Below are 25,224 nucleotides of genomic sequence, written 5' to 3'. Positions count from 1 at the left end.
ACACACATGTACTTCCCAAAAATTGGCTTATCTTTGTAAAGTCTTTTGTTTTGTTTCCTACGAAAGGAATGGGACTGCATATTTATACACTCTACACACTCACACACAAAAAGATTGACATGACAAGAGTATGTCAGTATAATTTGGTCTACTACACAGATAGCAAATATGGGCCTGGTTAAATACCACAGAGCACATGTTCTCAGCTGGAATTTATTCTGCTCTTCATTCACTGAACTACAAATGTCTTTTGGCTGCAATCCCACAGCAAAACCAAAAGAGTTGCTGCAGCAGCTCCTTGCATTCTTTTATAACCTTTCGTCACACATCCTTACAAACAAAGAAATGACATTTCAAAATGATTCCTGTATCTAAAACATTGAGTGAAGTTAAATATTCTCTAGTAATATGGCAATTTTGTGTTCCATTTAGTATATCCATTTAGCTTAGTTTACTTATAATAATTTTCATATTTAGAAGAATGGGGCAGTGCCGCATCTTGTTATAGTTGCCAAGAAACAAGTTAGACCCGTCAATAGCAATTTGCTCATCTGAGCTTTTTAAACAATTCTTTTGGATCTATTTTTTTTAGTGAATGAATAATTTCAATTTGCACTGTTATTTATACTATGTACATAATTTGGAGTAATAACTCATTTTGGAATACTGCAAATGCTACAAATGCAACATCTCTAGAGTCACAACCATTGTTGTGGATTATTTTGTGGTGTTAGTAGAGTATACGTAGTACCTGGCTTTTATCTTCAGAAGAGAGGCAAAATATTACCCTTAAGATTAAAAATTAAAGGGATTAAGCAATTAGTGTAAATTTTCTATATCAAGTGTAATGTTTTTTTCTTTAAAAGATCACTATTTTTATACTTGCCTAGGATATTACATATATGAGAAAATCTACTCCAACTTCTCAAAGTACGGTTGCCAATTTTAGTTGGATGTGTTCCTGGAGGTTTCATCAGATGATATAATCTTTAATTAAAGATTAATCTTTAATTCCTGGAGATTCCAGGACAACCCTGGGGGGTTGGCAACTTTATCTCAAAGTGAACTTCCATTTTGTTTTGTTTTTTAAAACAAGTTGCATCTGACAATAAATATTAAGCTCTTGCCTAATTCCATGCACTACTGACTCAAACATAGCAATGTACATGCTACTTTTCAGGCAACAATGCATACTAATTTTACTCATGTGAACGCTTCCACCAGTGAGAAGGGAAAGTGAAAGGAATATAAAAAACAACAATCAGACAGTGAGAGTCAGAGGCATGGATTGTGGGGAGGGAGAAGGGACAGGGTGGAGGGAGTGGGGGCAGAAAGAGAGAGAGTTCATGAGTGCGCAAACCTTTGTGCTTTATTTTAAAGACTGAATTTTTCAGAAAAAAAATTGCATAAATTGACCTGAACATTATAGTATTGATATAGTATAGATAGGTGCAGGGAGTCGACAGAGTCATGTCTGGTCTTAATAAAAGTAAGTCATTTAATAGTAATAAACTGTAAATGACAATTGTCAGCACTCTGCTATTGTTTTAAGTGCTCTTAAATATTGTCTATTGTCTTAAATAATAGAAAGACAATTAAGACTATTGTATAATCTTAAATTGTCTATTGCTTTAAATACCATACTTCTCTCAGTGTTAGAAGCATTTTTTAATTTTGAAAAGCTTAACAAGGGCTACCTTTACATTTTAGGGGATGACAGGAATGTGACCCTCCCAGCTTTCTGTAATAGTTATTTTGCCTCTTATTCAGCTTGTTCTCTAGTAATAAAGTCTGCTTCTTTCTTCTCTGGATCTTCATTTTTTTTCTTTTATTTTGCATCATTCTTTCTCTTTCCGTCTACCTCTTCCATCTCCTTTTTCTCATTGAAGGTTGGCTTTTTTTTTCTCCTTCTTCACTCTAGACTTCACCTTTTTTTTTCTTTTTTCATTTAAACTAGCATTTTGCTTCCCTTTGACTTGAGACTTTTTATTATTATTATTATTATTATTATTTTATTATTATTGACATGAATTTGCCATTTTCATTTTCCCCCTCTTTGGTTTTATTTCTTTTATTTATATTTCTTTCTTTCTACATCTTGAGAGATGCAGGACTACCTTAAGGAGCTTGCCTCGCCATTGAGAATTTCTACAGAGTGACCACTGAGAATATTACCTTCTTTGTCACTGGTTCTTCTCAATGGCAGTTCTTAAGCTCTAGTTACAACCGAACCCAGGTACCATGTGAGTCTGGGTCTGTGGAAAGGAGTCATGTTCTTCTTGACTTCAAGCACAGCAGTCTCTAAGCTCTCCTGTGAGCTGGACTCTTTCAAACCCAGGCTGGGACTTTCTTGGGATACTCCACTTTGCACTTTCTTGGGATACTCCGCTTTACTTAAGAGGTAAATCTGAAAGTATGTCTCAGTGGAGCTCTGCTAAAAGCCCATAATTACACTTCTTAAAATACTAATAATTCTAAACCTTTTGTTTAAATAAATAAAATGAACATTTAAGATATCCATCCAGTTCCCCATCACTATCCTCCTGCATTACTCACTATTAAATATCAACCTTAACTTTGGCTCCAATTTGTTTTTGTCTTTTTGCTAAATTAATCTAAATGTACCTATCCCCATCCCTTCTCCAACTGTTGGTGAGCTAATATCAATACAGATGATCTGTATTGAACTGTGTATACACATTTTTTGCATGAAGGAAAATATTTATAGGTCACAAGATGTGCTGAAAGGATAGTAAAGATCTTCAGATGCTTAAAAGGCAGAAATAAGTCCTTAGAACCTGCTGGACATAACCTAACGTAATATAGTGGAGTGTTTTAAATTAGTACTTGACAGTATTTCTTTAATGAGTATTTCCAGAATTGTTTTGATACTTGGCTAAATGTAAAATTGAATACCAGAGGCATTTATTTTTGTTTATATTGTGTATTACATATGTGCAAGTAATACTTGCTCAATATTTTATAGAAACCCAGCTGTTACATGGTAATAAATTGCTTGCTTGCAATTTGTATTGCCTGTAGAAGTTGTGTGTCTAGTTGCATTATAACACACATAAAAGTAGTATTCTAAGACAGGCAAATCACATTATCTAGATTCCTTTTACAGGAGCCTTTAGGGTATGATTATATTCATCTTCAAGTCTCACCACACAGTAAAATACTGTGTAATATATTTCAGACTTCAAAATCTCCTCAACTAATTTGGTATCATCTCCAGCTGGAATCCTGCACTCTAGCAAGGTTTACGCTCCAAGATGATACTGCTGATCTCCTCCATGCTAGTTATGATGAATATTCAGGACAAAGTTACTATATTTATAGCATGCTTCTCAAACTGAATATGGAGCTGAATATTCTTCAGTATCCTACAATTACTAATTTACCATGTAACCAGAAGACTCAATGCATATGATAAACTAGTGACATATTAAAAAAAAAAGATGTTATTCAGCATGACGTGTGAAAGATGTTTATTATAACTTTCTTGTCCCTGGCATTGTACTAGATCATTAATTGATACTTTAAAAACATATTTTACATGACATTGATTGAAAAAGAGATGCTTTAAATCCACTAAACTGATGTCTCATTACATGAAGTTGCAGCATTGAGAAGTAATGTTGGAAATGCTGTTCTTTCTGCATATTTTTTTCAAAGTTTTACCTAATAAAATATACCCTCAAAAAGCCTCTAGCTTAAGTAAAATCTAAACAGTAAAATACCTTTTAAATGTTACTTTGTTAAACATTGTTACCCCATAGCGTAGCACATTAGGATGGGGGTGCTGTTGTTGGGGATGTTTGTGTTTGTGTCTTCCACTGAACAAACTGAAAAATCAAATTAAAGTTACTGCCTGGCATAGTATAATAGAATAGATGAACTAACAGTTTGTTCAGGTTTGGCAATTTCTGTGTTACTGCATTCTGCTTATAGATCTTACAGATTCTTCTAAAACAGTTCCAATATGTAGTCACTTGTATGTAATAAAGTGTTTGGTCATTAATGGTATCCACATGCAGTATAAGGTGTGAAGCTTTTATTTCTGGATTGCCTGGAGGCTTTAATAGAGTCTAAGGACAGAAGGGCCCATTTGTGATAATCTAGTCTTGACCTCTTGTGTAACACAGGCCATAGAACTTCCCCAAAATAATTCCTGGAGCATCTATTTTAGAGGGAAAAAATCTAGTTTTGACTTCAAAATTATCAGTAATGGAGAATCCACCACAACACTTAGTAAATGTTTCAATGGTTAATTACTCTCACCATTAAAAAGTTATGCCATATTTCCAGTCTGAATTTGTCTAGCTTCAACTTCCAGTCATTGTGTCATATCTTTCTCTGCTAGACTGAAGAGCCCATTATTAAGTATTTGTTTCCCATGTAGATACTTATAGACTGTAATCAAGTCACCCCTTAACCTTTTGTTTATTAATCAAAATAGATTGAACTAGCTGATTATATTATTATATGGCATATTTTCTAATCCTTTAATCATCCTCTTGTCTATTTTCTGAATCCTCTCCAGTTACATAAGTTTTTTTACACAATTCATCATAAATTGGTAACCCAACTGCCATTGCTAATTATGGTCCAGATCCTATGCTTATTGAACCTGATTGGCATCTGTCTAGTTATTTCAGTGGGCTTTGGATCAGACTGTATATATTCAAGAGCACCTATTAGCAAGAATCATATTAATTTCCATCTATAATAATTTATGCAATGAGTAGGCAATAAAATATGTTCCTAGCACACAGAGACTGATGCACAGCCACTGTCTGCAACTGCCACTAGCACTTTTTTCCAGATTGGCTTAAAGAGAATACACAAAAACCCTTCTGAGAAAATGAGTCAGAATGGTTTGTGCTAGCCCTCCTGGTCTCACAGGCTAAGCTCACCCAATTAGAGAATCAGAATTTATACCATATTATCTATGTGACTAGTCACAACCAATCAATCCACTGCAATTAAAAAAACAAACAAACAAAAAATAAAACAGTTAAGACCAGTACTTAAGATATTTAGTTTTCAGTCAACCTTATAGGCAAGAGAGCATTCACAGGAAATTTCACTGGAAAAAAAATCAAATTTGTAGAAAAATTGTCTCCACTTTATATATATTTTGTGAACATGAAAACTGGCCATTTGTGTCTAAATATTTTTCTTATCAATAATTCATCTAGCTGTAGTTATGTCAGGTTATATGAGTTGATGTAAACATGAAAATCAAGTGTAAGCAATGTTTTTATAAACTGGTAAAGGGCTCAGATGTGCAGATCTTTCATGTTTGCTGTTTCCGTTGAAGTTAATAGTAATTCCACATTTGGAGTTTTAGGCACGAGGGTCTTTTTGATGGGCTATGAATGTGAGGAAATTCCTGGAAAGAGCAAACACATCGTGTCTATTGATTATGTGAATGGCTTTCATGTTCCTTCTGGTTTTGAAAATATGGAGCTGCCATGTTGTAGTAGTAGTGTACTGAGGAACTTAGTTAGCTGCATAAATACCAGGTATGATATAAAGGTGAGATGAGATCAAAGACACTTTCTTGACCCAAAGGCCTTTCTCAAGGACCTAAACATACATGGCTTTGCTGTCTCTTCACTTTCACCAGAAAAAAATGTTAGGTAAGCTGGACAACAGATGGAAATGTATCTTCTCCCCATTTATTTTTTATTGAGCTATTGAAATAATTACAAGGACACAGGCTTTCAAAAGACAAAATCTAAAACTGAAGAAAAGAGAAGGAAAAAAAAGAATCTATATAAAATCCTTCTAAAAATGTCCATGAAAATATTGAGCATCTTGTAGCTATCATTTTTTTCAAATAGTGTAATTTAGAAATATTGGCATACAAAAGCAAAAACTCAAAGATATATCAGAAAAAAATGAAACACACAATCTATTATCGAATCCAGTTTTCACCTACAGGAAATGAATTCTGTGTGTGTTTTTTTAACAAGTTGTTATTAATTTATTTAAGCTGAGATAAAGGGAGAAATATTTTGCCATGATCATAGCAAAAAAGACATTTTTAAATTAGCATTTATAAATTGTGAAATTTATAATCTGATGATTCTCCCACTCCTGAATTGGGCGATACTCTATAACATAGTGTATATTCAATCATTCTTAAAGCACAGGTTCAGCTAGGTTTGGGCACCTGCTTTTCTTCCCTTTAGGAGCTTGTGTCCAGTTTGTTACAGTGACCCAGAATAGCCTTCTTAAAATAAAGTATTGTTTAATGTTCATGGTAGGATCAAAACATAAGACAACAAAAGTTCTACATGCATGTCTGTCATACCCACTCTTTCCTCGTCAGGCCTATTTTACCCCAGACCCAAACTTCTTGTAGATCTGTCTCTGCTTCTTCTTCTTAACTTTCTCTTCCCCTGGCTTTGAGAGCCTCTTTAAAACCAGCCAGGGGTCTTTGTTCTCACTTCCAAAAGCCTGGACCTGGTGTCCAAAACCAGTTTCATGCATTCCCCAAGCCAGAGCATCAATGCCAAATGCCCTTGTATCTCTTCAGTGTTTTGCAACAACCTTCTCCCAAAGTGTGTGTTGAGGGATATGTTACCTCAAGTCATAGTCTTGCTTTCACGTTTGTTTCCTAGCAGCTCTGTTGATTTAATCCAAGATAGTCATACAGTAAATATCCCAATAACCAGGTCAAGATATAGTATTTATAAATTATTGCAGGCACCAAATCCATCACAGAGAAGAGAGTACCTACGCTACAGCCAATAAGTTTTATTGTCAATTATTTATTTTAAATAATCAGGAAATACTGAAATTTAATTTTCTTAAACTGTCTTTGCATTTCCAGACTTACTCACTGACCCAATCTTTGTGGTGAAAATGACAATGGCCCGCATCCTACATTCACATACAGAAATGAGCAACTTGACATGCTGCAGTGTTTGCAGGATTGAAGCATATAATAGTTCTAGTTACATTAGAAGTATATGGCAAAAGAAAGACATTGTTAAAAAGTTTAAAAAGGTTCACTCTCAGTATGTTTAAAGGAGGCTGCGCTGAAACTAATGAAAGTAAAATAAAAAAATTGGCAAGACATCAATAGATTCAAGAATATTCAAATAATTGTACATTTAATAATTTTTCCCATAAATTCTATTTTATGATGAACAAGATGTTCACTTTCATAAATACTCCTGTTAGTGCTATCCTTCTCTATAGAGAAATCCTTAATCTTATCATCCATCTCATCGCTTTTTCCTACCTGGCTAATAATGCTATTCTAAATTTACAATGCTATTGAAAATACTTTAATTTTGAACCAACTGTCAAATGTTGTTTGAAGTGTTTCCATTGCAGAGGAAATGGTCTCCAGATAGATGCGAGGACAGGAATGAGTTGAATAACTGGAACTGGATTTCTGTTCTGCTAATTTAACTGCTTCTAACAGAGAGACAACTAAAGGAGATCATGCAGGTGACTGAAGGAGAAAATGTCTAATCCCCAAAATATTATACCCACTTATTATTTGTATTGTATTTGTACACAGGGGTGCCCACAGACATCAAGAACTGTTGCACTAGGTGATGTACGTTCAGGGGTGAAAGTAAAGCCGAAGACTTACCATTATGGGGGCCAGCTCCGGCCCTCGGAAGGGGCAGGGCCTTGGGTAGAATGGGCGGGGCTGGAGGGGTCAGCATCCCCTAGACAGCCCTTCCACGTTGCCTGGCGCGTGCCGCCCAGGGCACCAGCAACAATTTAAAGGGCCTGGGGTTCTGGTGGCCAGAGCCCTGGCCCCTTTTAAATTGCTGGTCCTGGGGCAGCTGCTCCTTCAACGTCCCTTCCCCCCTGTTGTCGGCCCTCCCGGTAGGGACCCAGCAGAGCCATCGACTGGGGCACAAAAGGGGCAGTGACATTAAAGCACTGCCATGGCAGCGCTTTAAAGTCTGCTGGGTACTGGCTGATAATGGTGGACACTTTTTACCGGTATGCTGTACTGGCCCGTACTGGCTTACTTTCACCCCTGTGTACATTCAAACTAAGAGACCATCCTTTCCTCAAAGAGCTTACAAACTAAATAAATCAAACAGGCAAAAGGAGGAAAGGTGCAAGAAAGGAAGTGTTGTTATGCTAGATGACAGCTGAGGCACAGAGAGAGATTAAGTGGCCTACCAAAGATTACACAGGGCATTTTGTGATGCAGCCAGAAGCTGAATGCAGATATTTTGGGTGAAATCCTATTACTAGTGAAGAAAATAGGAGTTTTACCATTAATTTCAGTGGGGTCAGAATTTCACTCTCTGAGCTCCCATGTCGTGCTTTAATCACAAGACCATCCCTCCTTTTTCAGTTTGCAATTTTGATAATATCAGTGTTGGCAAATTTCTCTTTGCTTTCCTTCCTCCTGTTTGGTGAAATGGTACTGAAAAGAGGAGAATAAAAAAATCAAAACATTTTAGGAGATGAGGGGGAAAAATAGCTCCTTTAAAACAAAAGTTCTTCTTTGTAATGCACCTCACTCCAGGAAATTCAGAGAGAATAATAAGGGAAGAAATAGATATTAAAAAGGAAAGTATTTTCCCACCTAAAAAAAAGAAAATATCCATATAAAAGTGACAACAGAGGAAAAATAATTCTGTCCCTGCCAGGCATCAGGTGGTGGGTGAAACATTGATGAAAAGAGCCCCAGCTGGTTCCATGCAGTAGTCAGAAATATATTTGTAAAGACAACTTTCAGCTAATTTGGCTGTTGTGTGGTGTGAACTTTACCAATTTACTTGTAACTGGACCATCCTGTCAATGGGGAAAAAAACCTTACAAGTATTGAACATGACATTTGTAAGAACATTACTGTCATCTAGGCCACTTGTATTGAATATGCAGAAAATTATACTAATTATAACAAGCCTGGTAGCTTGGCCTACTTCCAATTATACTGTACAGCCTCACTCATGTGTGTCCTTTATTTACTAGTGTACTGTAGATACTAATTCTTCAGGTCTCATGTCCCACTCAGGATTTTCAAAACTATTAAATATTGTGGATCATTAAAAGATAGGGAACCACAAACACTTTGTGACTGAGTTACTAGAGTTACAGCCTTGAATTAGGATGGGTCTGGCTCACTGTTAGATTGTTCTTTACTCCCCATCCCTACCACTTACGTGACTGACCAAAGGAGGGCTGCTTGAATGGCTTTGGATGTGGGAAAAAAGGAAGGCTGCTTGAAACTCCCACTTGTGAACAAGTGAAAATGGAAGGTGCAGAATGTGTGTGCGGGGGTTGATGATCCTTGGATCTTCTATCTTGGTTCTTCCTTCCCCATACCTGCTGAGAAGAGTAGGTGGCTAGGTGCATGGTGGGAGTAAGATGCACCCCAAAAAGAGGTAAATAACTCTTTCCCTCCCCCAGCCAGAGGGTATCAGAGGAGGAATTGTGAGTTTCTGAGACACAATTCCTACACAAAGTTCTTCATGGGGCAGTGCAGTGTCACGGTGCGCCCTATGCCTTGGGCTGAGTCTAAAGGCATGGTCTTGCCTGTAGTATCTTAGTGCAGTCTGCATTTGACAAGAGTGACTCAGGTTAAATTTCAGTCTCTGGTTATTAATACTTCTATATTCTGAATTGCACTAGTAGGCATATAGCCTGGGTAGTGGAAGATAGTTCTCATGATGATCTTTAGAAAATTTACAGGAGGGAATGCAAATGTGGAAATACACTTCATATATTTCTTCATCTTTATGGCTAGATTGTACAGTTACACATCATCCTGAGTATGGAGTGTGTGTAGCTGTCCCACTCCAGGGGAGCACTGCTGTCATTGTGCCTCAGAGACTCCCATCTAGGCACAATTTCTCTAGAACGCCTCTTGTTCACTCGGTGTTAGTCCTTGACAAGACACAGCATGCTCCTGCTCCCTTGCACATCCAACCAGCTTGGATGGCTGGTGCATGGGAAGGAAATGAGCCATGGCTGCACCTACTCCTGTCCCTCCTCTCTTTTCCTCCTCACTCCCATTTTCTAATGTAAGGGAGTATTGGCTGTCAGCCTCATCTTTCCCATTGTGGTGATCCATTCACAGTATATGCAGCCATCTAAGGGAGTGGGAACCCTTTACTCTCTTTCACAGCTGTGCACAATAGGCTTTGATTCTGCACTAGTCCACTTCTGTGAATGCAGGATTAGGCAAGATGACAGCACAGTGAAATCCTATATGTTTAGGTACAAAGTGTTATATATCATAGGTTAGCAACAATTGGATGTAGATTTTCAGAGCTGTCAGATTATTTGGAAATAGGCCTGTAAAACCTTTAGACAAACTTCAGTCAACATATGCTTGCACAAATGTAAGATTTAGCTTATTTTCTTTTCATCAAAATCATCATTTAAAAAAAATGCAAATATACTGGAAAATAAAACTCTGAGAAATAGAATCAAAGGGGAACTAATGCCTGCCATGCCATTTATGCAATCCAGCATGGAGCATTCACAGGGAAAACTGTTCTGTAAGACATACATTTTTAGACTTTGGAAATATGTATAATGTTGAAACTGCTATTTATGATGAATGGTAAATGATTTTACTGTACTTCTTGTCTTTTCAAAGTCTTTGTGTTTTTGTTTTTATTTTTGTTTTTTTGGTCATATACTAACTAAATTCAAAACACAGGACATCTCTCTTCACAGAATCATCAGTCAGAAGAAACTATACACGCCTCAAATAAATTGGTCAACTAATGTTAACAATAGTTTTTGTTAGCTCTGAATCAATATTGATAAAGTTTCTCTGTATTGTTAGTAAGTAGACCCTCTGTCTAATCTATCTTTGTTCTCTTCTCCTTGTGCAATCTTTTCCTTGGTTCCAGCGGCTGCTACCAAGAACAAAGTTAAAGGTGAGTTTCCACTTCTACTCTTTGATTTTCATTACTTGGTTCTGCAGTACACATTATCTCCCTCGACTTATCTTTTTTTTTCTTAATTACAAATCTAGCAAAGGCATCTATCAGAGTTATGCTCTGATAGATTACCCGTTTGGGCTTCTATAATTGCCTATAATTGCAAAGTGTTTACTACTGGTTATCAGCCATCATCTCTTTTTATACTGTGGGTTGGTAGAGTTGCTACAGTATGACAGGAAACATTTTAAAAAAATGGATAAATAAACCATATACCATGTAGTTTGCTCTCTTTCATAAGTTTCATAGTAAGATAAAGCTATTTTATTTTTTTCTAATCAAGGTATATATAAAAGCTAAAACTTCTTATATATTCAAAAATGCCTAATAAGCAGGGATGCTCAGAGCCAATGAACCAAACTGTAAACCCTATTTATGATGGAAATCACTTCAAGCCAGGGAATGCTGCTGCACCCCCAGCACTCTTAATCCCAGCTCCTATGCCAATAAGTAATGTTTAATTATTCTCTATATTTTTTTATCTCTAGACCTTGTCATAAAATGTCTTAAATATATGTGAGTAGAGAACATTAATGCCTCCAAAGCATTCCCCTCTTCTTTCTACACTAGTATAAAAGATCATAATTTTTTATTTTTGAGAGCATACCCAAGCCCCAGAAACATACTATAATCTTATAGATAGAGAATTATAACTTCGTCATAGAATCAGGAGGAACATGAAGAAAAGGAGTCAATCTACAAAGAAATGTAGTGACATATAACCCTTTAGGGTGTGTGCAGTATAACAGTGGCTTTGCCTCTGTTTCCCTCCTGGTGTTCCACCGATCTATGTAGCCTCTAACACCTTCTGGTTTTAAGTGACTTTGTGGGGTGCCCAAAATCCAAAGTGAACCCAAATAAATGCAAAATATTCCAACCCTATGGGTGGGTTCTTTGCAGACTCTTCACCCCTTCTGGGCTATGTAGTATACTAAAACAAATCCTTCCACCCTGCCTGGACTTGTGCAAGCCACGGGGGACATCTGCACTACAGCTGGTAGTCTTAATGCCCAACTCAAGTAAATATATACACACTAGCTCAAAGCTAGTGCACTAAAAATAGATGTGTGGCTGCGGTGGATTGAATATGTATTTAGGACGTATGATGGAGTTGTACCTGGGCACTAATTAATCTGTAAATAATACAAGATTCCGTAATACCATTAAATATTTTAAAATTACTAATATATTTACGTTTCAAGTTGCCCCTACCATTTCTTCTTCTCCCATTGTTTTCTCCTCCATTATTTTTAATAATTTCAAAAGAGATATGATATATGTTAGGCTGCTTTGTAGCAGATCTGACAGTGTGGGACCAATTACAGAGTCAAGACCTAAAAGTCCCTTTTTTATCTGTGTTATACACAGGGATTTTTTTCTGATTTTGAATTTCCAAATGTAGTTAAGATTTTTTTAACATGTTTTTCACCCTGAAGATTCCTAAATAACTGTGTTTTTTCCTATTTTTTTAACAGAGTGATGATTTTAAAGTTTTATCCTTAATGAATAGTTCCTTATGTAATTTTTTTAACTCTGAAGGAACATTGTTGAGTAAAATGTCACTTTTGACTGTAATGTATACCTGTTCTAGAGCAAGTATTGATTAGCTATTTTATTCAAATTCAGTTTTCAGAATGGAGAGAGGTAAATAGTGGTGTCCCCCAGGTGTCTGTACTAGGCCCTGTCCTGTTCAACATATTCATAAATGATCTGGAAAAAGGAGTAAACAGCGAGGTGGCAAAATTTGTAGATGATACAAAACTACTCAAGATAGTTAAGTCCCCGTCTGCGAAGAGCTGCAAAATGATTTCTCAAAACTGGGTGACTGGGCAATAAAATGGAAGATGAAATTCAATGTTGATAAATGTAAAGTAATGCACATTGGAAAACATAATCTAAACTATAAATATAAAATGATGGGGTCTAAATTAGCTGTTACCACTCAAGAAAGAGATCTTGGAGTCATTGTGGATAGTTCTCTAAAAACATTCACTCAATGTGCAGCAGCAGTCAAAAGAGCAAACAGAATGTTGTGAATCATTAAGAAAGGGATAGATAATAAGACAGAAAATATCATATTGCCTCTATATAAATCCATGGTATGCACACATCTTGAATACTGTGTGCAGATGTGGTCAATCCATCTCAAAAAAGATACACTGGACTTGGAAAAGGTTCAGAAAAGGGCAACAAAAATGATTAGGGGGATGGAACGGCTGTCATATGAGGAAAGAATAATAAGACTGGGGCTTTTCAGCTTGGAAAAGAGACAACTAATGGGGGTATGATAGAGGTCTATAAAATCATGACTGGTTTGGAGAAAGGTAAATAAGGAAGTATTGTTTACTCCTTTTCATAACACAAGAACTAGGTGTCACCAAATGAAATTAATAGGCAGCAAGTTTAAAACAAACATAAAGAAATATTTTTTCACACAACGTCCAGTCAACCTGTGGAACTCTTTGCCAGAAGAAGTTGTGAAGGTCAAGACTATAACAGGGTTCAAAAAAGAACTAGGATAAATCCATCAATGGCTATTAGCCAGGATAGGCAGGATGGTGTTTCTAATCTCTGTTTGCCAGAATCTGGGAATGGGCAACAGGGAATGGATCCCTTGATGATTAGCTGTTTATTCCCTCTGGGGCACCTGGCTTTGGCTACTGTCAGAAGACTGGATAGTGGGCTAGATGGACCTTTGGTCTGACCGAATATGACTGTTCTTATTTTCTTATAAATTAAACAGTTTAAGCTTGCTTATCTTATCAGTATACGCCACTCAAATATGAAAACTTAGCATAAGTATTTAGGCTTTACTTAGGAATTAAAAGATAAAGCATAGGACTCAGAGATTGATGTTGAGATAGGCCAGATTTAAAAGAGAATTAAGAACTCCAATATATTCCATATTTGACAAATCCAAGTATTACATAAATATTATTAAGTGAATGCTTTTAGATGTGAATACAAAAATAAATAAATAAAGCTAATTCAAGCAGAATCTGACTTAGCTGGCCGATGGCACTTTGTTGCAGAATTACAATAGTGAAACCATTAGTTAAGCTGCAGATCAACTTGTTTCCACTCATGCATGACTTTAAAAAAAATCTCTTTTTTGGATGAAACTTTGCATGCATTCGTAAACTTGTGGGAATCATGGTACATAATATCTGACTGAAAATGTGCTTTTGTGTATGCATAATATGAAATGTCCTAGTGTCAGTAGTGATACTATGGAATAATGTTAAACTATTGCACAACTTCATAATGAATAAGCAAGTGGACAAGAACACACACATAAACACAAACCACTGGTATCCATAAAGAAATACTCCAACACCCAACATTTGCCCCACATATGTATGCACTGCCAATCAAATAAGAGATGGACTTTCATGCATGGACACATGAAGAGAATCAAATGTATACACAGGCTCTACTCGTCTAGGAACATTGACACACATTTTTTACCCACACAAATACACACACACTAAATAGATACACTGCAACCATCTTATAGTAAAGTGACTTTAATAGTGTAACAAGCGCAAATCTTTCATAAAGTTTGGCTGTTCATTCTCCTCAGTCTCCTCTTGCTCACTTCCCCAGTGGTTGCAGGGAAGTGATTGTTTTTTCTTTTCTTCACTGCCAATAACATTGAAGCAGAGGCACCAAATAGCTTCAGGAAGTTGAGCGCCACACTGATCCTATGGCCCCAATCTTTATTCACTATGGCTATAGAAAGAAATAACCTTCTGTGGTGCCAGGAGTGAAGCACTGCTTCTTCTTATTGCTGTATCTGAATAGTGAAGAAGGTTGAATTTCTAATCCTCTTGAAGTGCAACACTCAGTTATCAAATAGTTGTCTAATACTGCATTTGAAATTGTAACTCACTAACCACTTCACTCCAGGAGGATTTTGTCTGCTGATATGAATCTCAGGAGATCCCCACTAATCTCAACTGATGCCCATTTTTGGTGTCTGTACCCCTATTTGTGGGCATGGTGGCAATTCTCAAAGTTCTGTGCTTTCAGTTCCAGTGCAGGGCATCTCACTTTTGTCCCCCTCTGAACTGTAGGAACCCCACAGTGCTGGTGTAGTGAGCTTTTACCTGAGAATGTTTGAGGAATGAGTTCTTATGGAACCACTCTCTAGCATCTTCAGAGAGACTACGTCCTGGAACTCCTTGCCTCTTTTTTGGCTTGCTATGCTGTCAGTCTACAGCAATTTTTGCCACCCAAAGAAAGGAGGAACCCACAGTTATATGACTGACTCCAAGCAGACTGTTGGTTCCTTTGGCCGTGGCTACATCCCCAGATTTCAAGTCCACTTACACCTATTCTTTTCTTGAAGTGTTCTCTCAGACTTTGGTCAGCACCATGTGTGTTAGCCGATGTACTGGGACTGTTGACGCCTGCAGCTCTCCCTGCTTTAGTGAGTCTTGGTTCTCTCCTTGTTTTCTCATAGAGAATTTCATAGTTTTATCTCGTACTTTCCCTGGTATTTTCTAGTATCTAGAAGAAACTGCCAAGCAGCTTGAAGGAGATTGGTTCTTGACCCTGAGTTATTTAACATTTTATCAATGACTTGGAAGAAAACATAAAATCATCACAGATAACATTTGCAGATGACACAGATTGGTAGAGTGATAAATACTGAAAGTCACTGATACAGAGCAATCTGGATCTCTTGGTAAGCTGGGTGCAAGAAAAGAATATGTTTTAATATCCCCAAAGGTAAAGTCATACATCTAAGAAGAAAGAATGTTGGGCATGCTTACAGGCTCAGGGACTCTATCCTGGGAAGCAGTGACTCGCAAAAATATTTGGGGATTGTGGTGGATAATCAGCTGAATTTGAGCTCTGTGTGTGACACTCTGGCCAAAAGAGCTAATGTGATCCTTGGATGCATAAACGGGAATCTCAAGTATAAGTATGCTGCTAGAATATCATGTTCAGTTCTGGTGTCCACAATTCAAAAGGATGTTGATAAATTGGAGAGGGTTGAGAGAAGAACCGCAAGAATTATTCAAGAGTTAGAAAACATGCTTTATTGTGAAAGACTCAAGGCTCCATCTATTCATCTTAACAAAGAGACGATAAAGGGGTGACTTGATTAGAGTCTATAAGTACCTGCGTAAGGGAAAAAAATTAAGAATGGGCTCTTCAGTCTAACAGAGAAAGGTGTAACACAGGGACTGGCGACCTATGACACGCGGCCCATCAGGGAAATCCACTGGCGGGCCAGGACGGTTTGTTTACCTGCAGCATTGGCAGGTTTGGCTGATCGCAGCTCCCACTGGCCACAGTTCGCCATTCCAGCCAATGGGGGCTGCAGGAAGCAGTGGCCAGCACATCACTTGGCCTAAACCGCTTCCGCAGCCTTCATTGGCCTGGAGCAGCAAACTGCAGCCAGTGGGAGCTGCGATCGGTCAAACCTGTGGACGCTGCAGGTAAACAAACTGTCCTGGCCTGCCAGCAGATTTCCCTGACAAGCTGCATGCCAAAGGTAGCCAGTCCCTGGTGTAACATGATCCAATAGCTGGAAGCTGAAGCTAGATAAATTCAGACTGGAAATAAGGCATACATTGATGGTGAGAGTAATTAACCACTGAAACAATTTACCAAGAATCATGGTGGATTGTCCATCACTGGCAATATTTAAAGCGAGATTGGATATTTTTCTGTGTGTGTTTTCTATAAGTCAGAATTATTTGGGGGACGTTCTATGACCTGTGTTATACAGGAGGTGAGACTAGATGATCACAACAGTCCCTTCTGGCCTTGGAGTTTATGATTCTATGAAACTCCAGATGAGGTAAAACCATGTCTTTGATATAAAAGGATGACTCATTCTTGCAGCACCTTTGAGCAATTTGACTGCCTGAGGGGTGACAGCTGCTCACAGATATTGCCACAAGCATCCAGGTTCTGGATACAGTATATTAAATGTCTCTTGGCCTCCAACAATTCCAGGAAGCCTGGTCCAGAATACTTGAAAGTTTCAGTCTCGAGAGTCAAGCTGGGCATCCAAACTGGGCACTGCAGCTTTGAATTGGTGCTGACCATGATGAAATGGGCTTGCTGGGACAGACCCTAAAAAATCTTTGGGGAGCCAATCTAGACCTGATTCAGGGCCACCAAACTGTGTAGAGTCTTCACCTTTAGTTTCTTGATGCACCACTCCAGAGTGGTTTAACAGATTCCTCAAAGGAGGTGTCTCCTCTGTGCCAAAAGAGCTCATTTTACTCTGTATGGAATATTATCACTTCCTTCAGCTTCTGACAACACCCAATCAAGTTATCCAAAGCCAGCAATGATGAACCAGTTTCAGACAGGAGATAGTATTGGTAAGCCTGGTATTTTTCTTCAACCAAATGAGTCAGCTCAGAAATTGAGTTTTGTGTCCCATGAGTCAGCCTTCCTGGTGTAGCAGTAGACAGTCTTCGTTGGCAGAGCCTACACCGGTGACTTTGATGCTGTATACTTGCTGTAACATCCTTGACACTGCAGCTATTCAGAATCTACACAGCAGCTCCTGACATCTGTTTTGAAGGAATGGAATGAACAAGATGAGTATAACCAGGACTATTTCTGAGATAATGAGGACTCTTATAAGACCAAGTATTTTTATGGGATGAGAAAGGTGACAAATTCTCCAGGAAGACCTTGCATGTTTGTGGTTTATTCAAAAGAATGCTAAAGATCTTCTACTTTGTTTTGGAAGATACTGAGAATATAAATTTCTAAAGCTCCCAGGGAAGGTGCATTCTGCAGATAGTTGGCAGTGCCTGAGCATCATATTCTGAAATTGCTGCCAAAGGAAGAGTGGCAACAGCTGCATACTACCCAATCTATAGTAAAACTGGTAGATAATCATCTGTCTCCCCCACCACAACACACTTCCCCCTTCATCAGATTGAACTGTGGATAAAGTTCTGCTTTTTTTTATTGATTCTGCCCATAAAGAGCATGATCTTATACCATGATCCCATCCCATCTGCACCACTTAGTAAGCTCATTCTATGTCTGAAGAACGTATACTGCTTTCTTTCTCTCCCCATGAGTATTGCAAAGGTTGCACTTCAATGGGGTCCTAGAGGAGCTTCCACTGTGGAACCTGCTCTTTCTATGGGCTATGGCTTAAAGCTTTATTTGAACCATACATGCCGTTCATTTTAGTGCATTTCCAGCATTGGTTTAATACTATAACACCAATTATCTGTAACCTAGTGGGCATCCAGTACATTTTGCGAAAAAATCGTAGTATTGCTTTGCCATGCTTATGGGGTCCAAACAAATATATTTTTTTTCTTTTGTAAATTCAGAAAAAATGTGATTTTTCTACAAGAGTCATCTATAGTTGAGTTGCAGATATACTTTTGTGGTTTGCTGCGGCATTCAAATGAAGACAACTCAATTGCCTATGATAAGACTGAATTTAGCAACTAAAGATTATCTTAAACAACACTACTTTAAGTTTCTCAGTTTCCAACATAGCAGTTTATATTCTGGCTATACACATCTCATCCAAAAACCAAAGATCATTTTGGACTTCATTTATTCACCTGAGTCATGTTGTTCCACATGATGTCAACGAAATTGGTTTGTTTATTCTAAGAGTAAGTCAGCAGGGGTGCTGTAAAGAAAGTAGTGGTAAATATACTGTATAGTACCCTAAATACCAATGCAGTGATACCCATTAACTTTAAGCCAAGGGTCAAATTTCAGTTTCAGGGCATTGCTTGTCAGTCACACCTGTCAGTCTTCTCCTTGATATCACAATGTCACATGGGAAGGTTTATATTTTACTCTATCAGTCATCTTTTTAATAAATAAGAAATTTTAACTAAACTATATTTCCTTTTTCAGTTGGGACACAGACAAGCCGCATATGTTAATCTTGCGCTGAAGAGAGTTCCATGTCATATAGCATGTTTTGTGCATTTGGCTGCTTTATAAAACACAGATGCATTCAGCCAATCAGATTACTGAGCTATGGTGCACATTCATTTGTTCTTGTTCTCCAAATAAAAATACCAAATGGCTGAATAGTTCCATTGATGATCGGATTGAAAAATGTAATCATTGTTATTTTATTTGTTTAATTTATATAAACAAAATCTAATGCTAGCTATCAGAGGCAGCCCTACTCTTTATCATTCCCCAGTATACAATACCTGCCTGCCTTATTCTATGGTGGCCACTCACGATGGACACCATGTACTCTGCATGGAGACCTGGGAAACCAGTGTCCAACCTTTGCTTCCTTTTTCTCAAGATAGCCAGAGAATAAGGAAAAGATGTGTAATGACTTATTGCGTGTATTTATATGGCACATATGCGGTGTTAAGATGGTTGGGTGATTTTTAAAAAAATATGTTCGTAATAGAGCTGAATGAAAACTGTAATTTCCGTCCTATGGAAAATTCTGATTCTTTTCCGCATTTGTTTTCATCGTAAATCTGAATGAAATATCAAAATGTGTCACTGAATGAAAAGTTTAAAAAAACAATTTAGAAATTTTAAAATGTTTCTTTTGAGTCACTTCATCATTAAACTGCATCTGCCTAAAATGCATTAGTGCCTCACGGGAGTTGTAAATTGAGTGCCGCATGCCCTCAGTACTTCCTATGGGCTGGGCTCTGTAGCTGGATTAGGTCTCCTATGATGCACTCCAATGAGGCGACATACATAATGGACCATCTTTAGAGGAAAGATGGAAGGTGAGGTCTGGCTTAGGAGCCATAGAAGAGAATGGGGATGCATGAAGCTCATGAAGTACAACTACCCTGTGACACTTTGGTACCTTAGGGAGACAGTTTTATATCAGACTGACCCAAAATAAAATATTTACTTTTGATTTTCCTAATATAATATTGGGGGGGAAAAGGCAAAATAAAATTTTTCTGATATAAATTCCCATATAGTTAAAACTCCCTGAAATTTTGATGTCATTCTTCAGAACTGACAGATTCTTCATCAGCAGAAGCTGGAGAGTAATGTTCTTCTGCAGATAATGATCTCAGTATAACTGAGGCCACAGTGTACTCTTAGCAAAGATGGCTATTGTCTCAGTCATCTACTCCTCCCAGCCTGTTGGCACAGGAGTAACTGTTCTCTCCATAGGCATTGGGACCAATGGGAGAGGGTGGCCATTTTGAAAAGGAGCAATTCTTCATGAGTTTCTATAAAGGGGAAGATTGCATGTGCCATCTGTGTTGACAGAAGAAGGTTCCATTTTGAAAAATAAAGGAAAAATAACCATTCAGCCTAAAATATTTATTTTCAAAAACTCCTGCTTGCACCAGATTTACTCAAGAAGATAGGTGGGAGGGATGGGGAGACTAGGGTGTGATATGTGTCTGTATTTGCAGGGGAATGTTAGAGAGTTCAGAAAGAAGAAGAAATCTTGGGGAGGGGAATGTGGAGGACAGGAAAGGGGAAAAAGTTTGGGTGAGTCACACGTGAATATAGACAGTGCAAATGGAAATTAGGAGTGCAGGTATGAGGAATATGGAATATGTGAGCAAGGGCATGAGGAGAACAGAAAGGAAGGAGGAAAAAGAAAAAAACCATCGAATGTGTCTTCAAAAATCAATTTAATCCAATCTGGGACTATGTACAATTTAATTATATGATGGCATTACTACAAAGAAGAGTTAAAGTTATTTGAGTCCTTAACTATGCATGTTTATACTTGAATAATACTACTTTTTTAATTTTAACTCTACATAGATTTATAACACTTGTTTTTGGGGAAATTCCCATTGTTTTCTGGGAATACACACAACATAGTATGCTGAAATCACTAAAAGATCAGCACCACGGTATATTTTGGAATTACCTTGGAAGGTACTTAGGAAATTGCTAATGGTGCTTATTTACATAGCAAGGGCCAATACTACACACATTTTTGTACAATATGTAAGAAGTGTGATCTAGTAATCATTATAAACTTTACTGCTAGCCATTCACAATTTCTAATGTAAGGGGACATTTGCTTGGATTGCCTGCAAGGTCCTGTGCAATGTGTTATCTATTGGTCCTGCAAACACATTTCTGTTATTGAATTTAGATGTAAAAGGGCCTGAATCACCATTTTAAAAATTAGTGTGTGGAAAAAACAATAGACACAGTCAGCCACATAACAAAAATTCTGAGGGGAAGAGTTTTCTATGGAGCTATTATACTTCCATAAAACAAGAGGCCCAAACATGTAGGATAGGTCCATAAATAGCTGGGGTGGTCAGGGATGCAACCTCATGCTCTAGGTATCCCTAAACCTCTGACTACAAGAACCTGGGACTGAGTGACAGGGGATGGATCACTCTATAATTGCTCTGTTCTGTGCATTCCCTCTGAAGCATCTGGCATTGGCCACTGTTGGAAGACAGGATACTGAGCTAGATGGAGCATTGGTTTGACTCAGGAGAGCCACTCTTATGTTCTTAATGTAGCCCTAAATTCCAAATTCTGTCTGAAACTACAGAAGCTTTTCCTGTTGTCAGGAAATGAAGTAAATGAACTGAACACAAAAAGAGACCCAACTGGCAGTATTTGTCTTAGTTGCATTATCTTCCAAAAGTTTGGAGCTGTTCAGTTATGAACATCACTCAGACAGTACTTTGGTACTTACAGAATGCTTTGTTATGTGGGATAAATAAATCTGGGAATCATCTGCATAAAAATGATATACTGCGTGGTAATGGTAAAAAATCCAAGCTAGCTGAAGTGTATACATATTGGAAAATGTAGATCCAATATGAAGTCGGGGAAACTGTATAATTCAAAGGAGCAATATCAAAGAACCGTTATTTATGGTTGCAGGCTTTCACCATTGAGACAAATAGAAATGAAAACCTGCCAGATTCCATCTTTAATAGAGGATCATACAAAAACTTGTTAAGGCAGTCTTAGTAGCATGGTTTGCTCTAAACTTGGTAGGAAATATTCTGATACTATAGCACCACAGAGATAAAACAGCATTCCCTTTTCTATAGACGTCTTTGTCCTTTTGCTGGGATAGATTGATTTGAAATAGGGTAGACATTTAAGAGTTCCCTTGAAGACAGTGGAAGTGTTCTTAAGTGTCGGTGGTTATTGAAAGTGTTCTGAGGGAGACTATCATGGTGTATATGGGGAAGCAGATGGGCAAGGCTGCTGCTAGAGGATCAAGCAGGCTGGAGAAGGGAACTGCTGCCAGTAATCTGCTGAGAAGCAGCTCCAAGACAGCACCCTGAGAATTGAGGACCAGACTAACAGGCTGGAAAGCCTACAGAAAACACGAGAGGTAGGAAGGAGCTCAGGGCGTGACCGGAGTTGCTGAGTCCTGATTGTGCCGAGCTGACTTAAGGGCCCTGAGCTGGAACCCAGTGGAGTGGGTGAGCTTGGGTATCCTTACCAACCCCCTGAGAGACTTAAGAACTGAGGATGGTTTTCAGACCCCCCTGGGCATCAGGACCAGATGACCAGGAATAAGGAGAAAGTCCACACACTGCAGTGGGACTTGGGCAGGAGGGACCAACTGACCATACTGCCAGACTGAGTGAACTCTGGTTCAATTCTCTGCCTGGACAGAAGGAGTGCTGTGGCATTAACACACCAGCCCTCAGAGAGCATTTACGTCCAAAATAATTCCATACCCGACATGTTTAGTTCTTTATCTGTTTACTTGTTTTGGTGCCTAAATGGCAGCTGTGCTCTTTTCAAAATCCAGTCCATAGTCTCTGTATCCTCTCCACCCATCCAGTAGGGATCACTGGGTAAGAGGGCTCAAAGAGGAAAGAACTCTGAAAGCCATCTCTGTGAGGAGTGCGCAGCTAAATATGCTTTGCCTGGTTGAATGGCTAGGCTGTATTGAGAAGAGAAAAATAGTAGAGAAGAGGCACCTGATATATGTACTGCTGCTCCTTTCTCTGTGTTCCCACCAAAAGTATTAAGTGATTGCTCAATTGAGATTAGTTGCAAATAGACATTTTTTAAAGGAATTGTCTATTGGTTTCCTGCTCCCATTGGAAGAAAACAGTTGGGAAGCGTATAAAATGGCAGACAGCCTCAGTTCTAGTTTTCCATACCATACTTCTTCAGTCCCCCTACTGTTTTGGGAGAGGAAGTTGGGAGCATAAACCACATCCTCCCTCAGGATGCAGTCTTCCCTGAGTGTGAGAATCTTTCTAAATCTAAAAATAATGTGTTAATGATAACTTCATCTATCTAATTATTTAAAATTAGCATTTATTGCCCAGAAATTAGTTCAACAGGCCAAAGCAAATCAAGACAGCAATTCTGGGTCACAAATGCAATAATTCATCCAGTAATAATAAGCACTGCAACTAGTTTAAAATCTCAAAATTACACTACGGGATGTAGTTCAGAATCAATAAATAATATGAGTCAGAAGAAAATGTGAAGATATAGGAATGGTATGAGCTCTGCAGTTTTCACAAAGTTCACAAAACTATCGACATGTTTTCCTCACATTCTAGCTCTGCCTCAGAGGAATAAACTGGAATTCATAATAGTGATGATAGTTCTAAATAAAGTTTCTGGCTGCTCTTTACCCTCTCCAGTTATACTGGAGAAATTATTGGCCCTGGTTTCTTTCAGAGCTGTCCAATATTGAGACAACATTGAGATTTCCACATAATAGTGTGTATTCATAGCCCAAATGCTGCTTGTTCTTCCAGCCAGCATCCTTGTATCCATCAAGGCCTCAAGCTCTGTTACATAACAAGAAAACTGCCAAAATATGAATCGGAAATTTTGTCTGACTTGAAGCAGTTTCTCGGCTTTATTGGAAATAGTAATTATACAATTCTACAGCATCCTCTGCTGTTTTTAGTATGGTTCATTTTGTATTTGTTTTCCAAAACATCCAGAGTAGTCATACCAATAGCAATATAAAATGCACAGTGAAATCACAGTAAGCTTGAACAAAACAGACTTAACAAACTGTAACCTAGGGATAGCAAAGTGCAGTACACATTGTCACTGGAAGGAGTGAGGTGGGGGCAGACTATCAGCCTGGGACAGGCCTGGTGTGGTGAAACAATTGGCTGAGTGCAGGCGCTTCACAATCTGTCATGCGTCTCATCAGCTCAGTTGGTAGTTGCTTGATGGAGCCAATCTAGAGGAGTGTATCAAAAAAACAGGACAAAACTTTATTTGTTTATTTGTGTGAATTCCATACCCAACATGTTTGTTTTTGTGTATTTGTTTATTTGTGTGAAACAAATGGACATTGACATGGCTACTAAAAATAGTGACATTCCCAGTTTTGAAGGAGGAATGATCATCTTGCAAACATGCCAACTATCACATCTCCCCTTAGAAGAAATAATAAAAAATCCTAACATTTTTTTACATTTTTAAATTCTTGAAAAATGGAAGAAGATTATAGAATAATGCTGTTGGTAATCACATCACAGATTAAATATGCATGCACACAGTCCCCTCTATTAAGTTTAATGGGTTCAATTAAAATGCATCTAATAGCTCCGAAGTGCAATAAAGTTGCATCATTTGTTACAAGAGAATTTAAATCCCTCCCATGAAGGAATCCGTCAGTCAGAAGGATCACAAAAGGTTGGGGTTAAGTGGAGAAGGATCAGAAAATTTCTTAAGAGGAGATGGTTTCAGCAGCACCAGGGAAGATGCAATGTCAGAGTTTTGGGGTGAGGGAACAGGAGAAGATGGAGAGCATGAAGGTCAGAAAGGGAGTAGGAGTGCTCACTGTAACAAACCACTTCTTTGGTTATTGGATTTTGTGTCTGGCTCTGAATGAATGACACGATAAAATAATAATACATTTTAAAAAGCAATTGTGAGATACTCATATTTTGTTTTCCTGTTCCTCGTATCTTTCTATCTTTATTTTAAAATGTCTTAAGAATTAAACCTCTTATATTGTAAATGCAGTATTTTTTCCATATTTGGATTATTACTGTTTATTTTTTACTATGTAAACGTCATTCATTTTTTCCCTCACTTCCTCTTATTTGCCTGTGGTTTTCTTTTTTTTTTTAAATTTTATTTTTACCTAGTAAATGGCTTCCGCCCCTCCCCCGAATCGGCAACCAAAAGCTTCTTCATGTATTTCCCTCCTCTCCCAGCCCCCAAGTGATAATATTTGAGTTCTAATACAAATTCATTATTATTCAATTATTTTATTTTGTCAGATTTTTAGAAGTGCTCAGCAGCCAGCACACTCTCACTGTGGCACTTATACAGATTTTCAGAACAGCTTTGTACTGTTCAGTTGAGCTCTTTTGAA

General features: G+C 37.9%; 1 protein-coding gene across 3 annotated transcripts in view; it reads left to right on the top strand.

Moving 5' to 3' along the window:
• Nucleotides 1–25,224, top strand: part of CADM2 (cell adhesion molecule 2) — a 1,090,305-nt gene that overhangs the window by 721,639 nt on the left and 343,442 nt on the right. For 2 of the 3 annotated variants that reach the window (XM_075073095.1, XM_075073090.1), the window contains exon 2: nt 10,863–10,889. The exons of the other annotated variant lie outside the window; for it this stretch is intronic. In XM_075073095.1, coding sequence (XP_074929196.1) covers nt 10,863–10,889 — 27 coding nt within the window. The remainder of the gene's footprint in view (nt 1–10,862; nt 10,890–25,224) is intronic. 3 annotated transcript variants of the gene reach the window in all.

Source organism: Chelonoidis abingdonii, chromosome 1, assembly GCF_003597395.2.
Source record: "Chelonoidis abingdonii isolate Lonesome George chromosome 1, CheloAbing_2.0, whole genome shotgun sequence".
Lineage (NCBI taxonomy): Eukaryota > Metazoa > Chordata > Testudines > Testudinidae > Chelonoidis > Chelonoidis abingdonii.
This window is presented reverse-complemented; position numbering and strand designations above follow the sequence as displayed.